Source organism: Mya arenaria, chromosome 14 (assembly GCF_026914265.1).
Source record: "Mya arenaria isolate MELC-2E11 chromosome 14, ASM2691426v1".
In the NCBI taxonomy this organism is placed as follows: domain Eukaryota; kingdom Metazoa; phylum Mollusca; class Bivalvia; order Myida; family Myidae; genus Mya; species Mya arenaria.
The window spans coordinates 40,291,268-40,309,981 of record NC_069135.1 but is presented as its reverse complement, the minus strand read 5'-3'; the positions used below and the strand labels follow the sequence as shown (position 1 = coordinate 40,309,981).

Below are 18,714 nucleotides of genomic sequence, written 5' to 3'. Positions count from 1 at the left end.
TACTACACAGTGGAAGTTTATTTCATTGACAGAATCTTACTAGCTGTTTAGAAATTCTTACTGATTGCTTAAATATCGTTTCAAGATTCATTATCAGATTTAAAAATAAATGCACAGTTAGACGATTCCCTTTCATTTATTTTTCCTCAACTCATTTTAACTTGTTAATGATATCCGAGATATTTTTGTCCAATTGAATGCAACATGATAACAAGAACTTTGTTTTTGAATCCACAAACAACCTGAAAGTAGGTACGTCTGGAGAATAAAACAAGGCTTTGTTGTCTTTCACACCCTCTTCGCTCACGACCAGTGAGGCCAGTTTCCTAAACTAGACTATACTTTTTAATTCCGTAAGAAAATGTAATTATTGGACATAAAGAGTGTTCTTTGCCGTCAGAAAATAAATAAACTAGTAGCAAAAATTTGTTGTCTTCTGTCTGCACTCTTATTTTCTAAATGATACACTGGGCGGAGATGAAATTACGATGGCGGATGACTTCCGTCTAAAGGTCAGACACCACTTAATATATTTCCTATATATACTATAGCCAATTGACCAATTTTCACGCAGGGTGACACTGGATTCTTTTATTTCACGAACCCGAGCACTATATAGTGGGAGAAAGCCCACACTTATGTACTTAACAAAAAACAACGAAAGAAAAAAGTTACTTTTCTAATTAGAAGAAATATAATTGGTTGAATGTAACCACAGTGTATTCGGTAAAATGACCACAGCCGGTGAATGAGTTCAAACAATATCGTAATAATGTAAGAGAAATCAATACAAACAATACCATAAACAAGGAACGTAGAAAACGGTCTGAGATGCTATTACCATGCTTTGAAACACTGACAGGTGATTATTTAAAGGCATGCAACAATCAGCACGCACTTCCGAATCGGTGTAACTTGCCCTCAAATATGTAGCGGATGAAGATAATTGATATCATCTGTAAGAATATAGATAAAATGATTGCGTAAGTGTTAAAAAATATATTCAGAGAGGAACAATAAATTATGTAGAACCTATATTTGTAGCAGTGCACAGTTTATGCAATTCGAAGTACCACACACTGATACAGAGAATAAAATATTTATTAGATAAAAATAATTTATTGTTTCGATTATCGGTTTATCATCAGCTAGATTTTGCACTAACGTTCCCTTTTAATACATAGTAAAACGTTCAGCACCAATAAGTAGTTCATGAGCACTGAATATCCAGTGATATGTGTCAATTTTGCTTCACAATAATAAAAACGGTTGATAACAAGTTGTTTACGACTCCAAACTAAAGAAGTGTGTTTTAATCATTAAATTAACCTAAATAGTTAATGGAAGATCGAGTGCATGCAAGTGTATTACAAGTTATTCGCGGATTGGGCAAATAATTGTCTCGTTTGGTTTAAATATGTTTTAAAGACTTCAGCCTTATAAAATTTTTAGCTACTAGTCCCATATAAAGATCTGCAGTTTACACTTCTTATGGATGTGTATTGATATTGAACAGCAATAACTGTATCTACGCATGGCAGTAATTAATGAAGGGTCGTCAAGGAACATTGACAAAAATACAAAGAAAAGGGCACTAAATGTCTGTTTCTACGTAGTCTATTACACTGGCGCAATGGTTAAATTCATTAAATAGACTTTAAAGTTTACAGATTGATTTCACCTTTTATTCTATTCCAAATGAAATACGTACATGTTAAAGAATAAGAGATTAACTCAAATATTCAATGAAATATAGTTGCTGTTTTTATGTGATGTTTACTCCTTGCATTTTTTCTTTATACTTTAGTAGCTTTATAAAGATAACGTGCATGTAAGATTTATATCTTATTTATTCACTTATCGCATTGATCAAACCTGGATATTTATCTTGTCTTAAAGGAATAACAAGACTATAAACACATTGACTCCTTATAGTTTGATGCCGAAATGGTAGGTAGCGAATTTCTTTCATTTAATTAAATCATTTAATTGCGTTGTTATAATTCGCACATGAGCTTTTCAGTCATGTATTTTTATGTTTATATATTATTTCAAACCATAAAATTAGACAAAAATAAGAATATATATATTTATTTTAAAAGCAAGAAGGTGAATTCATTGTCTGAAATTCATTTTCTGATATAAAGACTGTCTTTGGGCGTCTTTACTAATAAAGTGACGTTGCCTTTTAAAACTGCGATACACACTTTTGTTTTAATATTTGTTTTCAATATTGTTATCATTATTATTATTATTGCATGGACATAACTAAGTCCCTTTCATTTACGTCGCACAAAAGGCATACAATAAGTTTACGACAGATTTACAACAGGTATAAAACAGGCTTATAGCATGTTTATGACATAAGTATTGGGGCAATAACTTAGACAGCCGTACGAAAATTTGTCGTTGAGTGTTGAACAAATTCAAACATAGTTAAGCCTTGTAGGTATTTTTTCGACGTCAGACCCATTGTGTAGGTCTGTCGTTCGATGCCCTACGACTCTGTTACAATATACCTACGATTTTCGTACGACTTTTGGTTCCGCTTTAGGTCATCCGACGCTTATATAAATTTTCATCGATAGTCCTGCGAGTCCACGACCATTCCACGATACTATTACCATCGAACCATATTCATGCGACCGTCGTGGGTTAATCATAGGACAATAATCTTATGACAGTCTTAAGAGTTTGCTTCGACATCCTTTACTTATCTTTCCATTTTTGTTCTGTCGTTTAACACATTTTTGTACTATGAAACAGGCTTAAAGAATGTAATTTTCTTATAATTATGGTGTTTTCTTCTCGGACTAAAGGTTCTGGTTTTCAATACGTGATACTTTCAATACTTTATACGGAAATCGGTTCTACAAATCGTGTTTCCCAAATATACGGCGACATACAATTGGATTTTTTTTCAAGCATACAGACATTTCACGAATAACAGTGGAAATTTCAGATTTTTTAATTTTGTTTTTCAACAGTCGAAACACCTTTTGGTCGCAGCAATCGACTTCGGAACAACGTATTCAAGCTGGGCGTTCTCGTTCAGATTTGACTACGATAGAGACCCAACGAAAGTCTCTGCAAAACAGTGGCAAGGACACGAATCTACAAAAGGTACACTATGTTTTGAATGATATCTTAGTTTGTAAGATAAAGACAGCGTTGAGCCCATTGTAAAAAAAATCGGCTGGATTTCAATGCAGGTTAAAGTAATATATCAAATGGGAGTATATGCATATACCGATTTTGTTGGCTTTTATCTACGATTATTCGCTGGGAATATTGAAACCAATTAAGACTTTTAAACTTGACGACAAGTTGCTATAGTTGTATCATGTTTTTTTTTCAAATATTGATTTTTAATTGTATTAGGTGTATGAGTTAACTTTGAAGATATAAACATTATATTATGGGGTAAATTTTTCAATGCACTTTAATTGAATATTTAGGCCCTACTTGTGTCCTGATCAAGCCCGATGGGAAAACATTACATTCGTTCGCGTTTGATGCTGAAGCCAAATACGCAGAACTTATTGAAGACGACAAACATAAAGAATGGTACTTCTTTAAAAGGTTTAAAATGATGTTATGGAAACAGGTACACCTTTTCTTTTAAATTTTGTAACATTCTTTTTGTTTACATATGTGAAAGTAATTCTGAACATTTATAATGTTTAGTTGATTCTTTGTAATTAATTAATTTACTTTTTTTCAGCTTTGATTGTATTTTAAAAATCCAATTGTTATTCACTGACATGCTTTGCACTTTTTTAAACGTACCAAGTTCAAATACATTCGTAAATATTTACATTATTGATTAGAAAATATACTTGCCGACAAACAAACCAACATCCTCGGATATTAACGATTAATCGATTCCGAAACGATGTAAAACAATGAACAAACTGGACTATACATAGTTTTACAGAGATTTCAAAGATATATATTCAAGAGCAATAAGTGATTGAGCTGTAAGGCTTCCAGCAAATAGTATATCAGACAATCCTAGATTTACTTATATACATGATGACATAGGATAATACATTAATACTAGAATGTAAAGTTCAACTTATTGTACAGAAATATGCATTTTTGAAATAAAATTCGACAAATACGCGGTACAATAATACAATGATTGTCATACAATGACAAAACGAGTGCTTTTTTAGATTTACACTTACATTGAAGGTCGATATACATAAATGTCTGTATAAGTTTATTTCAGAAACTTAATCGAAATGTGTTGTTGGAAGATGAAAATGGTCGGAAACTATTGGCAAGGACCGTTTTTGCGTTGGCCATCAAGTAAGCTTTTGTCTTCGCAGATTTTTAAGGTACCATAATAGTAAACTGGACAGGGGATTAGACACCTATGATATCTAGATATATAGTACATTATGTTAATATTTCGTTAAAGGCTTCGATATTTCATTATACACATTTAAACTTGATTTGGAGAATGCAAAATATTAATGCATGTTTTAATTGTGTGCCAAATGTCATACCTTTCAGCCAAATCCTACACTTTATTATAATTATATTTATTGCAAAATTATTGTTTGGATGAAAAAGGTATCTGAAGGAAGACCTATGGGCTGTTTCTAATGACCGAATAGCTAACGCAGTGCTACAAAACGAAATACACTGGGTTTTGACAGTACCTGCCATCTGGAACAATGCAGCAAAACAGTTCATGCGGGAAGCTGCCGAAGAGGTACTTCTTTTAGCCTACCACTGAGGTTTGATTCAACTTGGTCAAACTTTTCCCAAGTTATAGTAGAAGTTCGAGGAGGAAATCATTTACCGACCATCAGAACCAACAAACCGACCATCTGACTGACAGACAGACCGGCATTAATTATGACTGTGAATATTTAATAAAATGTATCAATGCATGCTCTCAGTTTCATTTGGATGGTACAATATATTGGATATTTTACATTTTCTATTCAATTCTATTCTATTCTATTCGATTCGATTCGATTCGATTCTAATTTGGTCAAATTATTCAGCAAACCTTATAATGATTGTAAAACTAGACTTACAAACGAAGTCAATTTTCTATTTAACAACACGTGTTGGTATCCATTTTAAAGACAATGCAAAAGAGTCCCCGCCTGTTATTAAACAACTCAGTCTAACTAAGACTACTGGTTCAATACTTTGGGTATAGTTTGTGATCCACTATCCAGACAAAAGAAGTACTTTATAATAAATTATTATGACTTGATTGATACACAGGCGGGAATAGAATCGGATATGCTGACTATTGCGCTTGAGCCGGAAGCGGCTTCGCTTTTCTGTCGTCATCTTCCGGTTGAAAAGAGTGGAAATCAGTTCTCCCTGGCATCTTTACGAGCTGGAAGCCAATATCTTGTACTTGATGCTGGTGGTTTGTTGCAATTTTCTCAAAGTACTAGATCGAAATATTGATTTTAGTTATGTAATTGCATGGATGACAAAAGACATCGTTGTACTAATGTTGATCAAATATTCAAAAAGAAATATACATTGTACTCACTATAACATTTTTTAATTAACCCTGAACAAAATAAAGGTCATTAATTGCTGTAATTTGTCTTCATTAACGTGAACAAACCTGAATTGTCCATATCCAATAAGTTTTTTCTTAGGTCAGTAATTTGTCTTACCATTAAACATTAAATATGCTAACCCTCATACATTTAAGACCATTTAAGCAGATAAACACATAATCTGTACGCTTAAACAGTGCGTTACATTACCATTTTTTTCATAATAGTCGTCCATTCTGCTAACATTATTACTGTTATACATATACCTAGGAGGAACCATCGACATAACGGTGCACGAAGTTACAGAATCCGGTGGCGTCAAAGAGCTGTACAAGGCCAGTGGTGGGGCTTGGGGTGGGACAAAAGTCGATTCTTCATTTGAAGAATTCTTAGTTTGTTTGACAGGTATTTCATTTAAATTACAGTCCGTATTGTTTATCTTTAAGGGGTATATTGAAACCAACTTGCTAAGTTAAATAGTTTATGAAAAGGGTAAGACACAAAACTATTAAATATTCAATAATAAAAAAAGAAGAAATATTAGTGTTTTCAAAAAAACGTACTTAATAAATGAATGTGTTTTTGATTGTCTTTGTATATATGAAGTATCAATTTTAGATAAAAGTGTCGTCAAAAAGTTCAAACAAGACCATTTGGATGATTATATAGAACTCTTAAGACGGTTTGAGGTTAAAAAGAGAGACATTGAACCCGACAAAGATACAAAAGTCGTCATGAGCATTCCACTTGCCTTTTTTACAACTGTTAAGAAGCAATTGCACAAAGACTTAACTAAGGCGGTCAAAAAGTCATCCTATTCGAATTCGGTATGGCATTTGTAATCTTTGTTTAACTCAAATGTTATTGTTATTTATATTTTAGAAAAAAACAACTTTTCCCTTTGATTTTCAACACACTACCATCGAACAATATACACACATGTCCATTACATTTTATACTTTTTCGACACATAATATGTGTTCATTTTGAAGAAAACGACTTATATGAGTTCATTTGCACAACAAACCATACTCCTTATCAGTGTTTCCTCTATTGTTAAAGGTGACCTTATCTGGAGATAAATTGAAAATCGACCCAGCTGTTGCTCAAAGTTTTTTTAAAGAATCCATCGAAAGCACGATAGAACATGTGAAAGATGTTTTGCAAAAACGAGAAAACAGTGGCGTGGAAGCAATATTGATGGTTGGCGGGTTTTCTGAGTCGAAAATGCTAAACAAGGCATTCAAACTAACGTTTCCCACATTAAAGATGATCGTCCCTGATGAAGCTGGTCTGGCAGTTCTCAAGGGAGCCGTGTTGTTTGGACATGAGCCAAAAGATATTTTCGAGAGAATAAGCAAATTTACATATGGCATTGCAATGGATCCTTGTTTTGACTCTAGCAAGCACCCAGAATCAGCGAAGCGCGCTTTTATTAACGGTGTTGATATATGTAAGAGCTTCTTTGATAAGCATGTAATAGCCGGACAGTCGTTGAAAGTCGGAGAGGCCCAGTCGGAACAAACATACGTCACAAGACCAAACCACAGGTCAACTGTGCTAATTGAGGTATTCGCAACAGAAAGTCAATCTCCTGTACTAGTTACTGATCCTGGATGCCGAAGGGTTGGGCAATGCAACATTCCAATGGCTGGCACAGGTGCTGGACGTAAGGTATTAGTAAGAATGATATTTGGTGGCACGGAAATAGATGTCGAGTGTACCGAGAAAGCCACTGGCAAAGTATCGCATATCACTATTGACTTTTTGTCGTAGATATCAACAGCGTATTTAGTACAAGTGGTATATAGACATTTATTTGTATCACTTTTTCCAACAAAAGGTTTGCAGAAATATCATTTCATTTTGGTAATATGAACATTGCAAAAGACAAGGAAAAAGTATTCCTTGCATTACAAAGCGTTATCTTGCATACCGGTCACGTGTTTCCGATCATGTGAGCAGTGCTGGAAAATTAACCTTCCACTCCTATGGAAGATGAGTCAGGCGCAACAATGTTCCAACTCAAAATTAAACTAATGTACAATAGTATATTAGATAATTTATGTAGTTTCTTAAAAGCAATGTCAAATAAAAAAAGTTCAAAACTTTTTAAACTGTATATATTAATGTATCACTTTACAATATATTGACGTCAATTGTGATTTCCATTTTTTGACGAAAATAAACATCGGCGCGAACACGTTTTGGCGAAATCTGCAAAAACGTGCTTCATAAAATGTAACAGAATTTCAAACATAAAAATATAATCTAAATAAGAATAAGTTAGGAAATAATAATGTTATTATGTTTTCTTCACTATGTGTATGTTTGGTTGTTGATGTTGTTGTTGTTGTTGATGTTGTTGCTTTTGTTGTATTTTACATTAATATTAAACTTGATTTGTTTCTGTAGTCGGATCGATTTCCATGAAATGCATGAGACAATGTATATAATATAAATATAAAAATGTGCTGTTTCTCTCTGTGGGGGTTTCCTTTTTAGCATGTATCTTGGATCAAAAAAACACCTTTTTAGGAGCTTCTATAGTCCAAACATTACTCATTTGCTTGTTGAAAAGATTCTTATAAATCCGAAAGAATCATAAGCGTTGAATTTGACCTCCCAGATCGGAACATCGCACAATATGACAATCGTATGCTAACATTACTACTTCCATTTCTAAAGGTATGCACGTCTATTTAACGCCGCTTTCAAACTTTAACCCTGGTCTTAGTGAGACTTTCATTCCTATAAGTATGTGAGTCAAAACGCTTATACATAATTATACTCTGCTGAAGACTACCCTGTTCTTTATCGTGTGCCAGAGTGAAGTGTTATACGCGCCCATTGTCCACCTCATCGCTTGCCCTGTTTTACGTTCATCTCAGAAGACGGTAAAGAGTTTTAAATTTTGATGCGGATAATTGAACCTGCATGTCTTGGATAAATAGTCAAGTGACTTTTTTACAATATATTAAACCGAATTGTCATATCGTGAGGCATAGGATGCAACAGATTCACGTATATCCAATAAAAATGTTCAAAGGTAGGATGAAAATGTGTCAACGAAAGAATGACAAGGTGATACACGTGTGAGTGCAAAAATAACCGAATGTTTGACATGTATCAAATAGTTGTGAAATATTCATCCTTTTCACAATGATAGATGAAATTCAAAAATATGTGAAGTATCAATTGTACATTGAACTTCAAACTATATCTGTATCATCTTTTACACATGATCGATAGGTCTATCAGGTAAAATGACTTTAATTATCAAACACAACTGTCTATATTTAGCTCTTCGTCATTTTACTATGAATAGATCAAGAATATTAAGTCCTTATATACATTCTTATATCATTTTTAGATACACCTTACGGTTATAAATGATAGCAAAGAGACGCTAAAGCGCCCCAAACGCCCTTAACTATATTCCATCATTTAACTATCTGTCTGCTTTCATGTTACTGATTTTTGTTCTCTGGGATGACAACACACCTAAATTCCCAATGTTGAAGATGTTGGAGTATGACGGAGTCATGTCCGGATCAGGGTCTTTTTTATTTTCCTCTTCTACTAAATGAACTTTTTGTGAACGGTTGCATTAGATGTTTATTAATTATCATTTAGTGGTGTTCTGTCTATTTATCGTAGACACATAGCAATTCAAAAGACATACATCATGTGTTTTGAAATGACTCAATGCGAACTTCCGCAAGAACACAAAAAGGTGTGCGTACGTGGCGAATTATCAATTGAAGCCGACCCCAGTGAAAGTATCAGTAATGTAAGGTTATGAGGCAAATGCATATAACCATGGTTAGAGTTACCATGTTCTGTAACGTGCACAAAGTTGTGGCACACACCCCTCCCCAATCCCTGTTTAATGTAAAACGGTAAAGTTTTGAAGCGTGTATTCTAACCTGCTACCCATGGGTTTATAACAACGTACTTCTAATCAGACCTCCAATCCGACAGGTGGTACACGTCCGTTTTCGAGAAAACGGATTGCATTTGTCATGTTCATGGTTCTGGTGTTATATCGTGTGTTACGGTATTTAACACACCGCGGAGCGATTAATAACTATAACAAAACGTGTAATTTTAAATGAAATTTCTGAGGCACGTGGATCAGGTCAACTACGCCGATTTTAATATCAGTTCTAGTCCGTATAACATATGAACTACACACTTCATTTTGAAAAACGCATCAAGGTCTGTTTTCCTTTATTAGGCCTAAAAAAATATGTCTCTTTCGGGTAACCGAACATGCGCCGACACTAACTATTTTTTCCGTTTCTGAGCAAAAAAATATTCGTTAGCAAATAGAGAGTTACGAAGGGTGGATAAATGCGAATTGGACGATCGGAACTATTGTTTATATGATAAAACAAAGTCAGGGAATGACAGTAATGTAGGAAAGACTGCCATGTGCAAGGAAACACTCTGAACTTACGACAGATTTTGAAAAAAAAAATATATATAAAAAAAATCCCTACCTACCCTACCTAGAAATTTTGAGAACGTTACCCTTAACAAACAAATTTTTTTTTGGCCTTACTGAAATTTATGTAACTTAAGATTTTAACATACATTATAAAGATACAAGTCATATTTAACATGACATGCATTTCATATGCTATTTAAATCACCAATGACTCACAGATAATGATGACAAACTAAGTTGTGTATGTCTTTATCCACATAATACGCCTCCAAATGGTTAAAAACATGTGCAATCAATTTTGGATGAATCTGGTTATTCGTGTATGAAATAACACTACACGCACACTACAAAACCATTGGACTAACTGGTCAAACAAGTTGTAATTGATCAAATTAAACAAACTTGGCAAAGATCTACGAATACTTATTACTGAAAATAACACCTTAAACAATCATGAGTTATCAAATACATGTATAATTTTACTGTTTCTCTTATGCTTTAAAGTACTCGATACAGCGCTTCGACATTGATGAATATATGCTTGTGATCAACACGCCTACATGCACATACACACAAACGTAAACGCACATACTACAACACGCCCACACGCACATACATACAGACGCAAACGCACATACAACAACACGCCCACACGCACATGCACACAAACGCAAACGCACATACTACAACACGCCCATACGCACATAAACACAGACGCAAAAGCACATACTACATCACGCCCACACGGACATACACACAATCGCAAACGCACATACTAAAACACGCCCACACGCACATACACACAAACGCAAACGCACATACTACAACACGCCCACACGCACATACACACAAACGCAAACCCACATACTACAACACGCCCACACGCACATACACACAAACGCACCCGCAAATACTACAACACGCCCACACGCACATACACACAGACGCAAACGCACATACAACAACACGCCAACACGCACATACACACAAACGCAAACGCACATACTACAACACGCCCACACGCACATACACACAAACGCAAACGCACATACTACAACACGCCCATACGCACATACACACAAACACAAACGCACATACTACAACAATCCCACACGCACATACACACAAACGCAAACGCACATACTAAAACACGCCCACACGCACATACACACAAACGCAAACCCACATACTACAACACGCCCACACGCACATACACACAAACGCACCCGCAAATACTACAACACGCCCACACGCACATACACACAGACGCAAACGCACATACAACAACACGCCAACACGCACATACACACAAACGCAAACGCACATACTACAACACGCCCACACGCACATACACACAAACGCAAACGCACATACTACAACACGCCCATACGCACATACACACAAACACAAACGCACATACTACAACAATCCCACACGCACATACTCACAAACGCACCCGCAAATACTTCAACACGCCCACACGCACATACACACAAACGCAAACGCACATACTACAACACGCCCACACGCACATACACACAAACGCAACGCACACACTACAACACGCCCACACGCACATACACACAAACGCAACGCACATACTACAACACGCCCATACGCACATACACACAAACGCAAATACAACAACACGCCCACACGCACATACACACAAACGCAAACGCACATACTACAACACGCCCACACGCACATACACACAAACGTAAACGCACATGCTACAACACGCCCATGCCCACATACACACAGACGCAAACGCACATACTACAACAAGCCCAAACGCACATTCACACAAACGCACCCGCAAATACTACAACACGCCCACGCGCACGTTCACACAAACGCAAACGCACATACTACAACACGCCCACACGCACATACACACAAACGCAAACCCACATACTACAACACGCCCACACGCACATACACACAAACGCACCCGCAAATACTACAACGCGTCCACACGCACATACACACAAACGCAACGCACATGCGACAACACGCACACACGCACATACACACACGCACACGCCCACACGTCAACACACACATACAGCCACACGCACATACGCACACACACCCACCCGCCCACATATACACACCCACACGCCCACACACCCACGCGCATATAACCCGACACGAACGCACACGACTTCAAGACCACACATACATGAACAAACGCACATGCACATACAACCACACGCCCACTTGTTCACACCCACACGTCCACACGCTCAAGGACAAACGCACACGCACACACAACCACACACACATACACTCACACATACCCATACGGCCACATGTACACGACCACACGACCACACACCCACACGCACTCGCACAAACACACATACAACGACACACTCACGCACATAAAACCACACACAAATGCACGAACCTGCATACAAACGTTTATAAACGCACACACGCACATACACCCGTAGATACACGCCCACACGTACACGCACACAGGCACACGCACACTCACGATGTTTTTTAAGACTGGACTTTCGTCGTATTGCACAAAGAAGCCCTTCGACTGTGTTACAATATACCTACGATTTTCGTACGATTGTTGGTTCCACTATAGGTCATCCGACGCTTTTATGAATGTGCATCGATATTCCTACGATTCCGCGACAAGTCCACCATAATACTATCAGCGTTTCACCATCGAACCTTCTTTATGCGATCGTCGTGGGTTAATCATAGGGCAATAGTTATATCTTATGATAGTCGCAAGGTTTTGCAGCTATTTGAACTATTTTTCTTTTTCTACTCTGTCGTTAAACACATTTTTGTACTACGAGATTTTCAAATTTACCAGTTTTAAAAAAACTTTTGCCAGCCCCCTCTGACGTACGACCAAACTATAGGTTGTATGGAAAACGGGTTTTAAGAAGGCAGTTATAATTTTCTTTAATTTGGATGTTTTCTTCACGGACTAAAGGTTCTGGTTTTCAATTTATGCGGAAAATGGTTCTACCATTCCTCTTTTCCTTCTATACGGCTACATACATCATCAAGCATTAAATAATTTCATGAATAACATTAGATATTTCAGATTATATTATTTTGTTTTCCTATAGCCGAAGCATCTTTTAGTGGCAGCCATTGACTTCGGGACAACGTATTCAAGTTGGGCGTTCTCGTTTAGGTTTGACTATGATAGCGACCCAACTAAAGTCTCCGCAAAACAGTGGCAAGGACACGAGTCTACAAAGGGTAAACCTTATTTTGAATGTTATCTTAGTTATTAAGATGAAGACAGTTATGAGTACTTTCTTTAAAACACATGGGCTGGATTTCGATATAGTTTAAAGTAATAAAAGAAAACATGCATGTGTATGTTGTTGGCTTTCCATCCTACGCTGGGAACATTGAGTCAAATAATGACTTAAAATTGATAACAATGTTACCATGGTTGTATCATGATGTGTTTTTGCTTTTCAAACATTATATCTTGAAGATTCAAATAAAAAAAAATAAACCATGGGGTTTATTTTTTAATGCACTCTTATTTAATGTTTAGGCCCTACTTGTGTTCTGATCAAACCTGATGGGAAAACATTACATTCGTTCGGTTTTGATGCGGAAGCCAAATACGCAGAACTTATTGAAGAAGACGAAAATAAAGACTGGTTCTTCTTTAGAAGGTTTAAAATGATGTTATGGAAACAGGTACAACTCTCCTTTAACAGTTTGATTAGCTTGACATAATGAATAGTGTATATATGAAAATAATTATTCTTTCATGTTGGTGAGTTTTTTTGATGTTGGTCAGCATATTAATTTTTCCAAACGAAGATATAGTTATGGAAAAAGGGTAAATAGTCATGATTTAAACTTACAGTCTATCCAACATCGTCGGATATTAATGTCTGACATATTTCGAAAGGCTCCATCCCTAGGCTGAATCGAGAGTAATGAAATGGGTCGCACGTGGGTATCTAAAGGTGTTGAAGACTGAGCATTTTCAAAGATATAGATTTAGGTATCAAGATAGGTTTGCTTTAAGGGCTCCATCACATCTTCTATCAGAGAATACACTTGGGTGGCAAGGGATTAAACAATACTGAAATGAAACAATTAGCTTATAATACAACAAGATACATTTTTTTTTAAAAATGTGGATAGGTTTTCAAAACAGTAATACAATCAAAACAAGACGATGGTTTTTCAAGATTTACACTTAAAGATGAAGGTTAAAATCATCACTGCCTGTACACTTTTATTTCAGAAACTCAATCGCAATTCGTTGTTGGAAGATGAAAATGGTCGGAAATTATTGGCAATGACCGTTTTTGCGTTGTCAATAAAGTAAGTTTTTGTCACTCGTCGATTTATAAGGTGCATACTTTTAAACCAGGCAAACACCTATCACATCTAGGTATATATTGCATTAGGTTAATTTTCACATAATATTACGGGCTAGATAGTTTGTAATGCTCATAATCTATTTTAGAAGATACCGAATATCAAATTATACTATATCAAACTATATAGAGCAAAATTGACACTGGTTAATAATTCAGAACAATTGTTATATAGAGGATTCTGAGCGAGTTTTCATATAATACAAAGTCGAGCTGACTCACAAAATTCAAAGAGGTGCTGAATACATTTGTGAGTTATATAATAAGAGTGTTGGATTCATTTTATCACTTTTTCCCAGTTAAAACAAAAATAAAAAGAACTGCGCTCATGATTAGCCCTACACAAAAAGCAATGCCATTTCCAGCGCTACATGCATTGCAGAAATGTAGTACCCGGAAGAATTTAAAACAAATACATATTCCAAGCGCTTTAAAGTTCGCTTATATGTAGAGTGAATACTGAGATGATTTCACAACATAAACTCTATACTTTTAATGAAAAGAGTGACGTCACAACCGGTAAGATGACATCATTATATGTTCGTGACGCATTTATTGTTTAAATACAAAACGTACTGATTGTTGTTTGTTTGGGGGGGGGGTTAAATCAATAGGAAATATAAATTCCTCTTATGATTTAAATGTTTAAATTAACTTCTTCATTCAAATAAATGCATAAATTTATGTAAAACAAAATAAGATCCTAATGTATGTATTGCTATACTTCTACCAAGTAAGCAATGTTTCTAATTGAATTGAATACAAACATGCAGGGTGATATTGTTTTATTACATATATGCTATTCAGAATAATACGTGATGAATAATTTTAACTGGAAACAAGGAAAACATGTGATTAAACTGTAGGATGTCTCGATAGCAACATGATTGTTGTTGTTGTTTTGTTAAAATAGGTATCTGAAGGAAGACCTATGGGTTGTTTCTAATGACCGAATAGCGGACGCCGTGTTACCAAACGAAATACACTGGGTTTTGACAGTACCTGCAATTTGGAACAATGCAGCAAAACAGTTCATGCGGGAAGCTGCAGAAGAGGTAGTACTGGTAGCATAACAGTGATAATTCTGTGTCCTTGGTCAATTTTTTTTTAAATTACAGTAATAGTTCGGAGAAGAAATGATCTAACGTCCTACGCACCATCCGATAAACAGACCGACATAAATTGTATCATTATTGCAAACATGCATGCCCATCTTAACTGATGTGGGCATAAAACAAACATGTTTTTAAATATTAATTTTATTATTAACAAGACTAGCCTGATTGGAACTTAATCTGATACACACGATACAGCTTAACTTGAGTCCGTTTGATGGGTATCAACAGCTGCATAACAGGTATTAGTTTGGAAGCACTGTGAAAAAGAGCCACGCTGATATTAACAAGTTTCAATCAAACTGAGACTACCGTTGCCTTACTACGGTAAAGATGTGCATCCGAAGAATACCCCTTCCAAACCAATTTGATAAATACTTGTTAATTAATTGATACACAGGCGGGAATAGAATCGGATATGCTCACCATTGCACTTGAGCCGGAAGCTGCTTCCCTTTTTTGTCGTCATCTTCCGGTTGAAAAGAGTGGGGATCAGTTCTCCCTGGCTTCACTGCGAGCTGGAAGACAGTACCTTGTACTTGATGCCGGAGGTTTGTTTATAAAAAATATTAATATATAAATATTCTAAATATTCTTATTTGCCAATCGTCCTACCGTAAACCATTATTTACGCTTCTACTTCTTACGACGAATCGAATCCTTTAAGCTAATCTTTCATTCATAGCCGATCCTTTACGCCAAAAATTGATATGTATACAATCCTTTCAAATACATTCGATCATTTAAGCCAACCCTTCATACTGATCCGATCCTTGACGCTTACCTTTCATATTAAATATCCGATCTTTGACGATTACCTTTCATAAATATCCGATCCTTTATATTAACATACGGTTCCGAACCTTTACGTTAACCCCTCTCACATAAATCGTCCTGCATATAAATAAGCTTCTCACGAAAATCGCCCTTTGAGGTTAAACTTACCATATAAAATGTTTTTTTACATAACAAAACCATTCCAAAATAACCGTCCTTTTTCGATAACCCTTCTACTTTTAACCGTAATTATAATAACCCTTCTAACGTGTATCGTACTTCATGTTTACATTATTCTATAGTATAAAATTACTTTCATAAATAGGAGGAACTGTCGACATAACGGTGCACGAAATTACGGCATCTGGTGGCGTCAAAGAACTGTACAAGGCGAGTGGTGGTGCTTGGGGTGGGACAAAAGTAGATGATTCCTTTGAAGAGTTCTTAGTTTGTTTGACAGGTATTTTTAAGATATTAATAAATAAATAAAAACGTACGTGTTTAAATGTGTATTTGAAATCCTTTAAGGATTTTTCAAGAAACAAACTTGCTCAGTTAAACCACTTATTAGAACAGAACACACAAAAATAATAGATAATCAATATTATTAAAAGGGATATATTTAAATTTGCGTAAATAGGTATTTATGTAAAAGTAATTAATACAAAAAATGTCAGTTTTATATGCGTTACTCATCTTATGAATACGTGTTCTTGATTTTTAGATAAATGTGTCGTCAAAAAATTCAAAGAACATCACTTAGATGATTATACAGAACTTCTTAGACGGTTCGAGGTTAAGAAGAGAGAAATTGATCCCGACATGGATACAAAACTCGTCATGAGCATCCCACTTGCCTTTTTAACAACTGTAAAGAAAGGACTACACAAAGACTTTAATAAAGCAGTCAAGAAGACATCTTATTCGAATTCGGTATGGCATCTGTTACCCTTTTTTCTCAAATTATATTGTGAATTATACTTGAGCCTTTGATTTTCCACTCATAACCATGAAACAATATACAAACTGATCAATTCCAATTTAAACTACATAACACTTTAATAAATGGTGTAAAAGTCATCCTTTTCATATTCTTTATGGTATAGATGCTCGTTATAACTAATAATTTATTCTGCACTTGATTCATATTTTAGAGAAGAAAACGCTTCTCTTCGATTTCAAAATAATTAACATGGAATAAGATGGCAACACATGCTAATTTATCAATTTCAATTCCCTCAATGTATGCTCCTTTGATATTTTTTTTCATACAAAAATAATTTTACTTAAAGAAAACTATCTGTAGCATTTTAAATGTAACGCAAAGAAGTACTCGTTATAAGTTTTCCTCTATTCCAATAGGTGACCTTGTCTGGAGATAAACTGAAAATCGACGCCACAGTTGCTCGAAGCTTTTTTAAAGAATCCATCGATAGCACGATAGAACATGTCAAAGATATTTTGGGAAAACGTGAAAACTGTGGCGTGGAAGCCATTTTAATGGTTGGCGGGTTTTCTGAGTCGAAAATGCTCAACAAGGCAGTTAAACAAACTTTTCCTGGATTAAAGTTGATCGTCCCTGATGAGGCTGGTCTGGCAATTCTCAAGGGAGCCGTGATGTTTGGACATGATCCCAGAGGAATTACCGAGCGAATAAGCAAATATACGTATGGCATTTTAACTCATCCTGCTTTTGACTCTACCAAACATCCAGAATCAGCAATATTCACTGACATTGATGGAATAGATAAATGTCAATACTTCTTTGATAAACATGTACTAGCCGGACAGTCGCTGAGAGTCGGAGAGGCCCAGTCTGAAGAAACATACGTCACAAGACCAAGCCACACGTCAACTGTGCTAATTGAGGTATTTGCAACCGAAAATAAATTTCCAGTTCTTGTGACTGATCCTGGATGCAGACAAGTTGGAAAATATACCCTCGAAATGGCTGGAACCGGAGGCGGGCGACCTATCTTAGTAAGGATGATATTTGGTGGCACGGAAATAGACGTCGAGTGCACCGAGAAAGCAACTGGAAATGTATCGCATATAAAGATTGACTTTTTGTCATATATATGTTAGCCTCTGTGTGTGCAAGTGGTACTATCGTCATCTTATTTCTGATAACACGTTATTACGAATTTTTAAAAGAATATAAATTTTGCTAACATGTTTACTGTATGAGACAAGCAAATACTTATCATTTCAGAACGTTAACTTTGTTAAATTGCATTTGAACACAAAACGATGGGGGTATTCAAGGTATACAATGCATATTTCTTCTAAGCATTTGTGAAAATGAACAAGCAGTTCGTTTTAATATTTCGTTTCCAATGTAAGATCGGATCTCTCTGTGAACGTGATCAGACGCTTTGCCAGAGATCATTGTAATGCCAAGTCGGCTCAATTTCATGTCATCCTTTCGACAATAA

At 35.7% G+C, this 18,714-nt stretch overlaps 2 protein-coding genes across 2 annotated transcripts; both read left to right on the top strand.

Moving 5' to 3' along the window:
• The first annotated feature begins 488 nt into the window (after positions 1 to 488).
• LOC128216125 (heat shock 70 kDa protein 12A-like) lies at positions 489 to 7,319 on the top strand. The gene is made up of 9 exons (XM_052922712.1): positions 489 to 512; positions 2,988 to 3,123; positions 3,459 to 3,607; positions 4,235 to 4,314; positions 4,582 to 4,723; positions 5,251 to 5,401; positions 5,814 to 5,948; positions 6,162 to 6,370; positions 6,606 to 7,319. Exons 1-9 carry the CDS (start codon positions 489 to 491, stop codon positions 7,317 to 7,319), a joined length of 1,740 nt encoding a protein of 579 aa, XP_052778672.1.
• A 2,046-nt stretch (positions 7,320 to 9,365) lies between these two features.
• On the top strand, positions 9,366 to 18,364 carry LOC128216124 (heat shock 70 kDa protein 12A-like). The gene is made up of 9 exons (XM_052922711.1): positions 9,366 to 9,437; positions 13,101 to 13,236; positions 13,544 to 13,692; positions 14,252 to 14,331; positions 15,301 to 15,442; positions 15,903 to 16,053; positions 16,605 to 16,739; positions 17,004 to 17,212; positions 17,642 to 18,364. Exons 1-9 carry the CDS (start codon positions 9,366 to 9,368, stop codon positions 18,362 to 18,364), a joined length of 1,797 nt encoding a protein of 598 aa, XP_052778671.1.
• Positions 18,365 to 18,714: the final 350 nt, after the last annotated feature.

Bases quoted from the DNA above. Each gene is read 5' to 3' on its own strand.
- LOC128216125 (XM_052922712.1), top strand. From the start codon at position 489: ATGGCGGATGACTTCCGTCTAAAG. The intron at 3,124-3,458 runs GTACACTATGTT...TTGAATATTTAG, and splicing joins AGGACACGAATCTACAAAAG to GCCCTACTTGTGTCCTGATC. The intron at 6,371-6,605 runs GTATGGCATTTG...CTATTGTTAAAG, and splicing joins AGTCATCCTATTCGAATTCG to GTGACCTTATCTGGAGATAA.
- LOC128216124 (XM_052922711.1), top strand. From the start codon at position 9,366: ATGGTTAGAGTTACCATGTTCTGTAACGTGCACAAAGTTGTGGCACAC. The intron at 9,438-13,100 runs GTAAAACGGTAA...GTTTTCCTATAG, and splicing joins CTCCCCAATCCCTGTTTAAT to CCGAAGCATCTTTTAGTGGC. The intron at 13,237-13,543 runs GTAAACCTTATT...TTTAATGTTTAG, and splicing joins AGGACACGAGTCTACAAAGG to GCCCTACTTGTGTTCTGATC.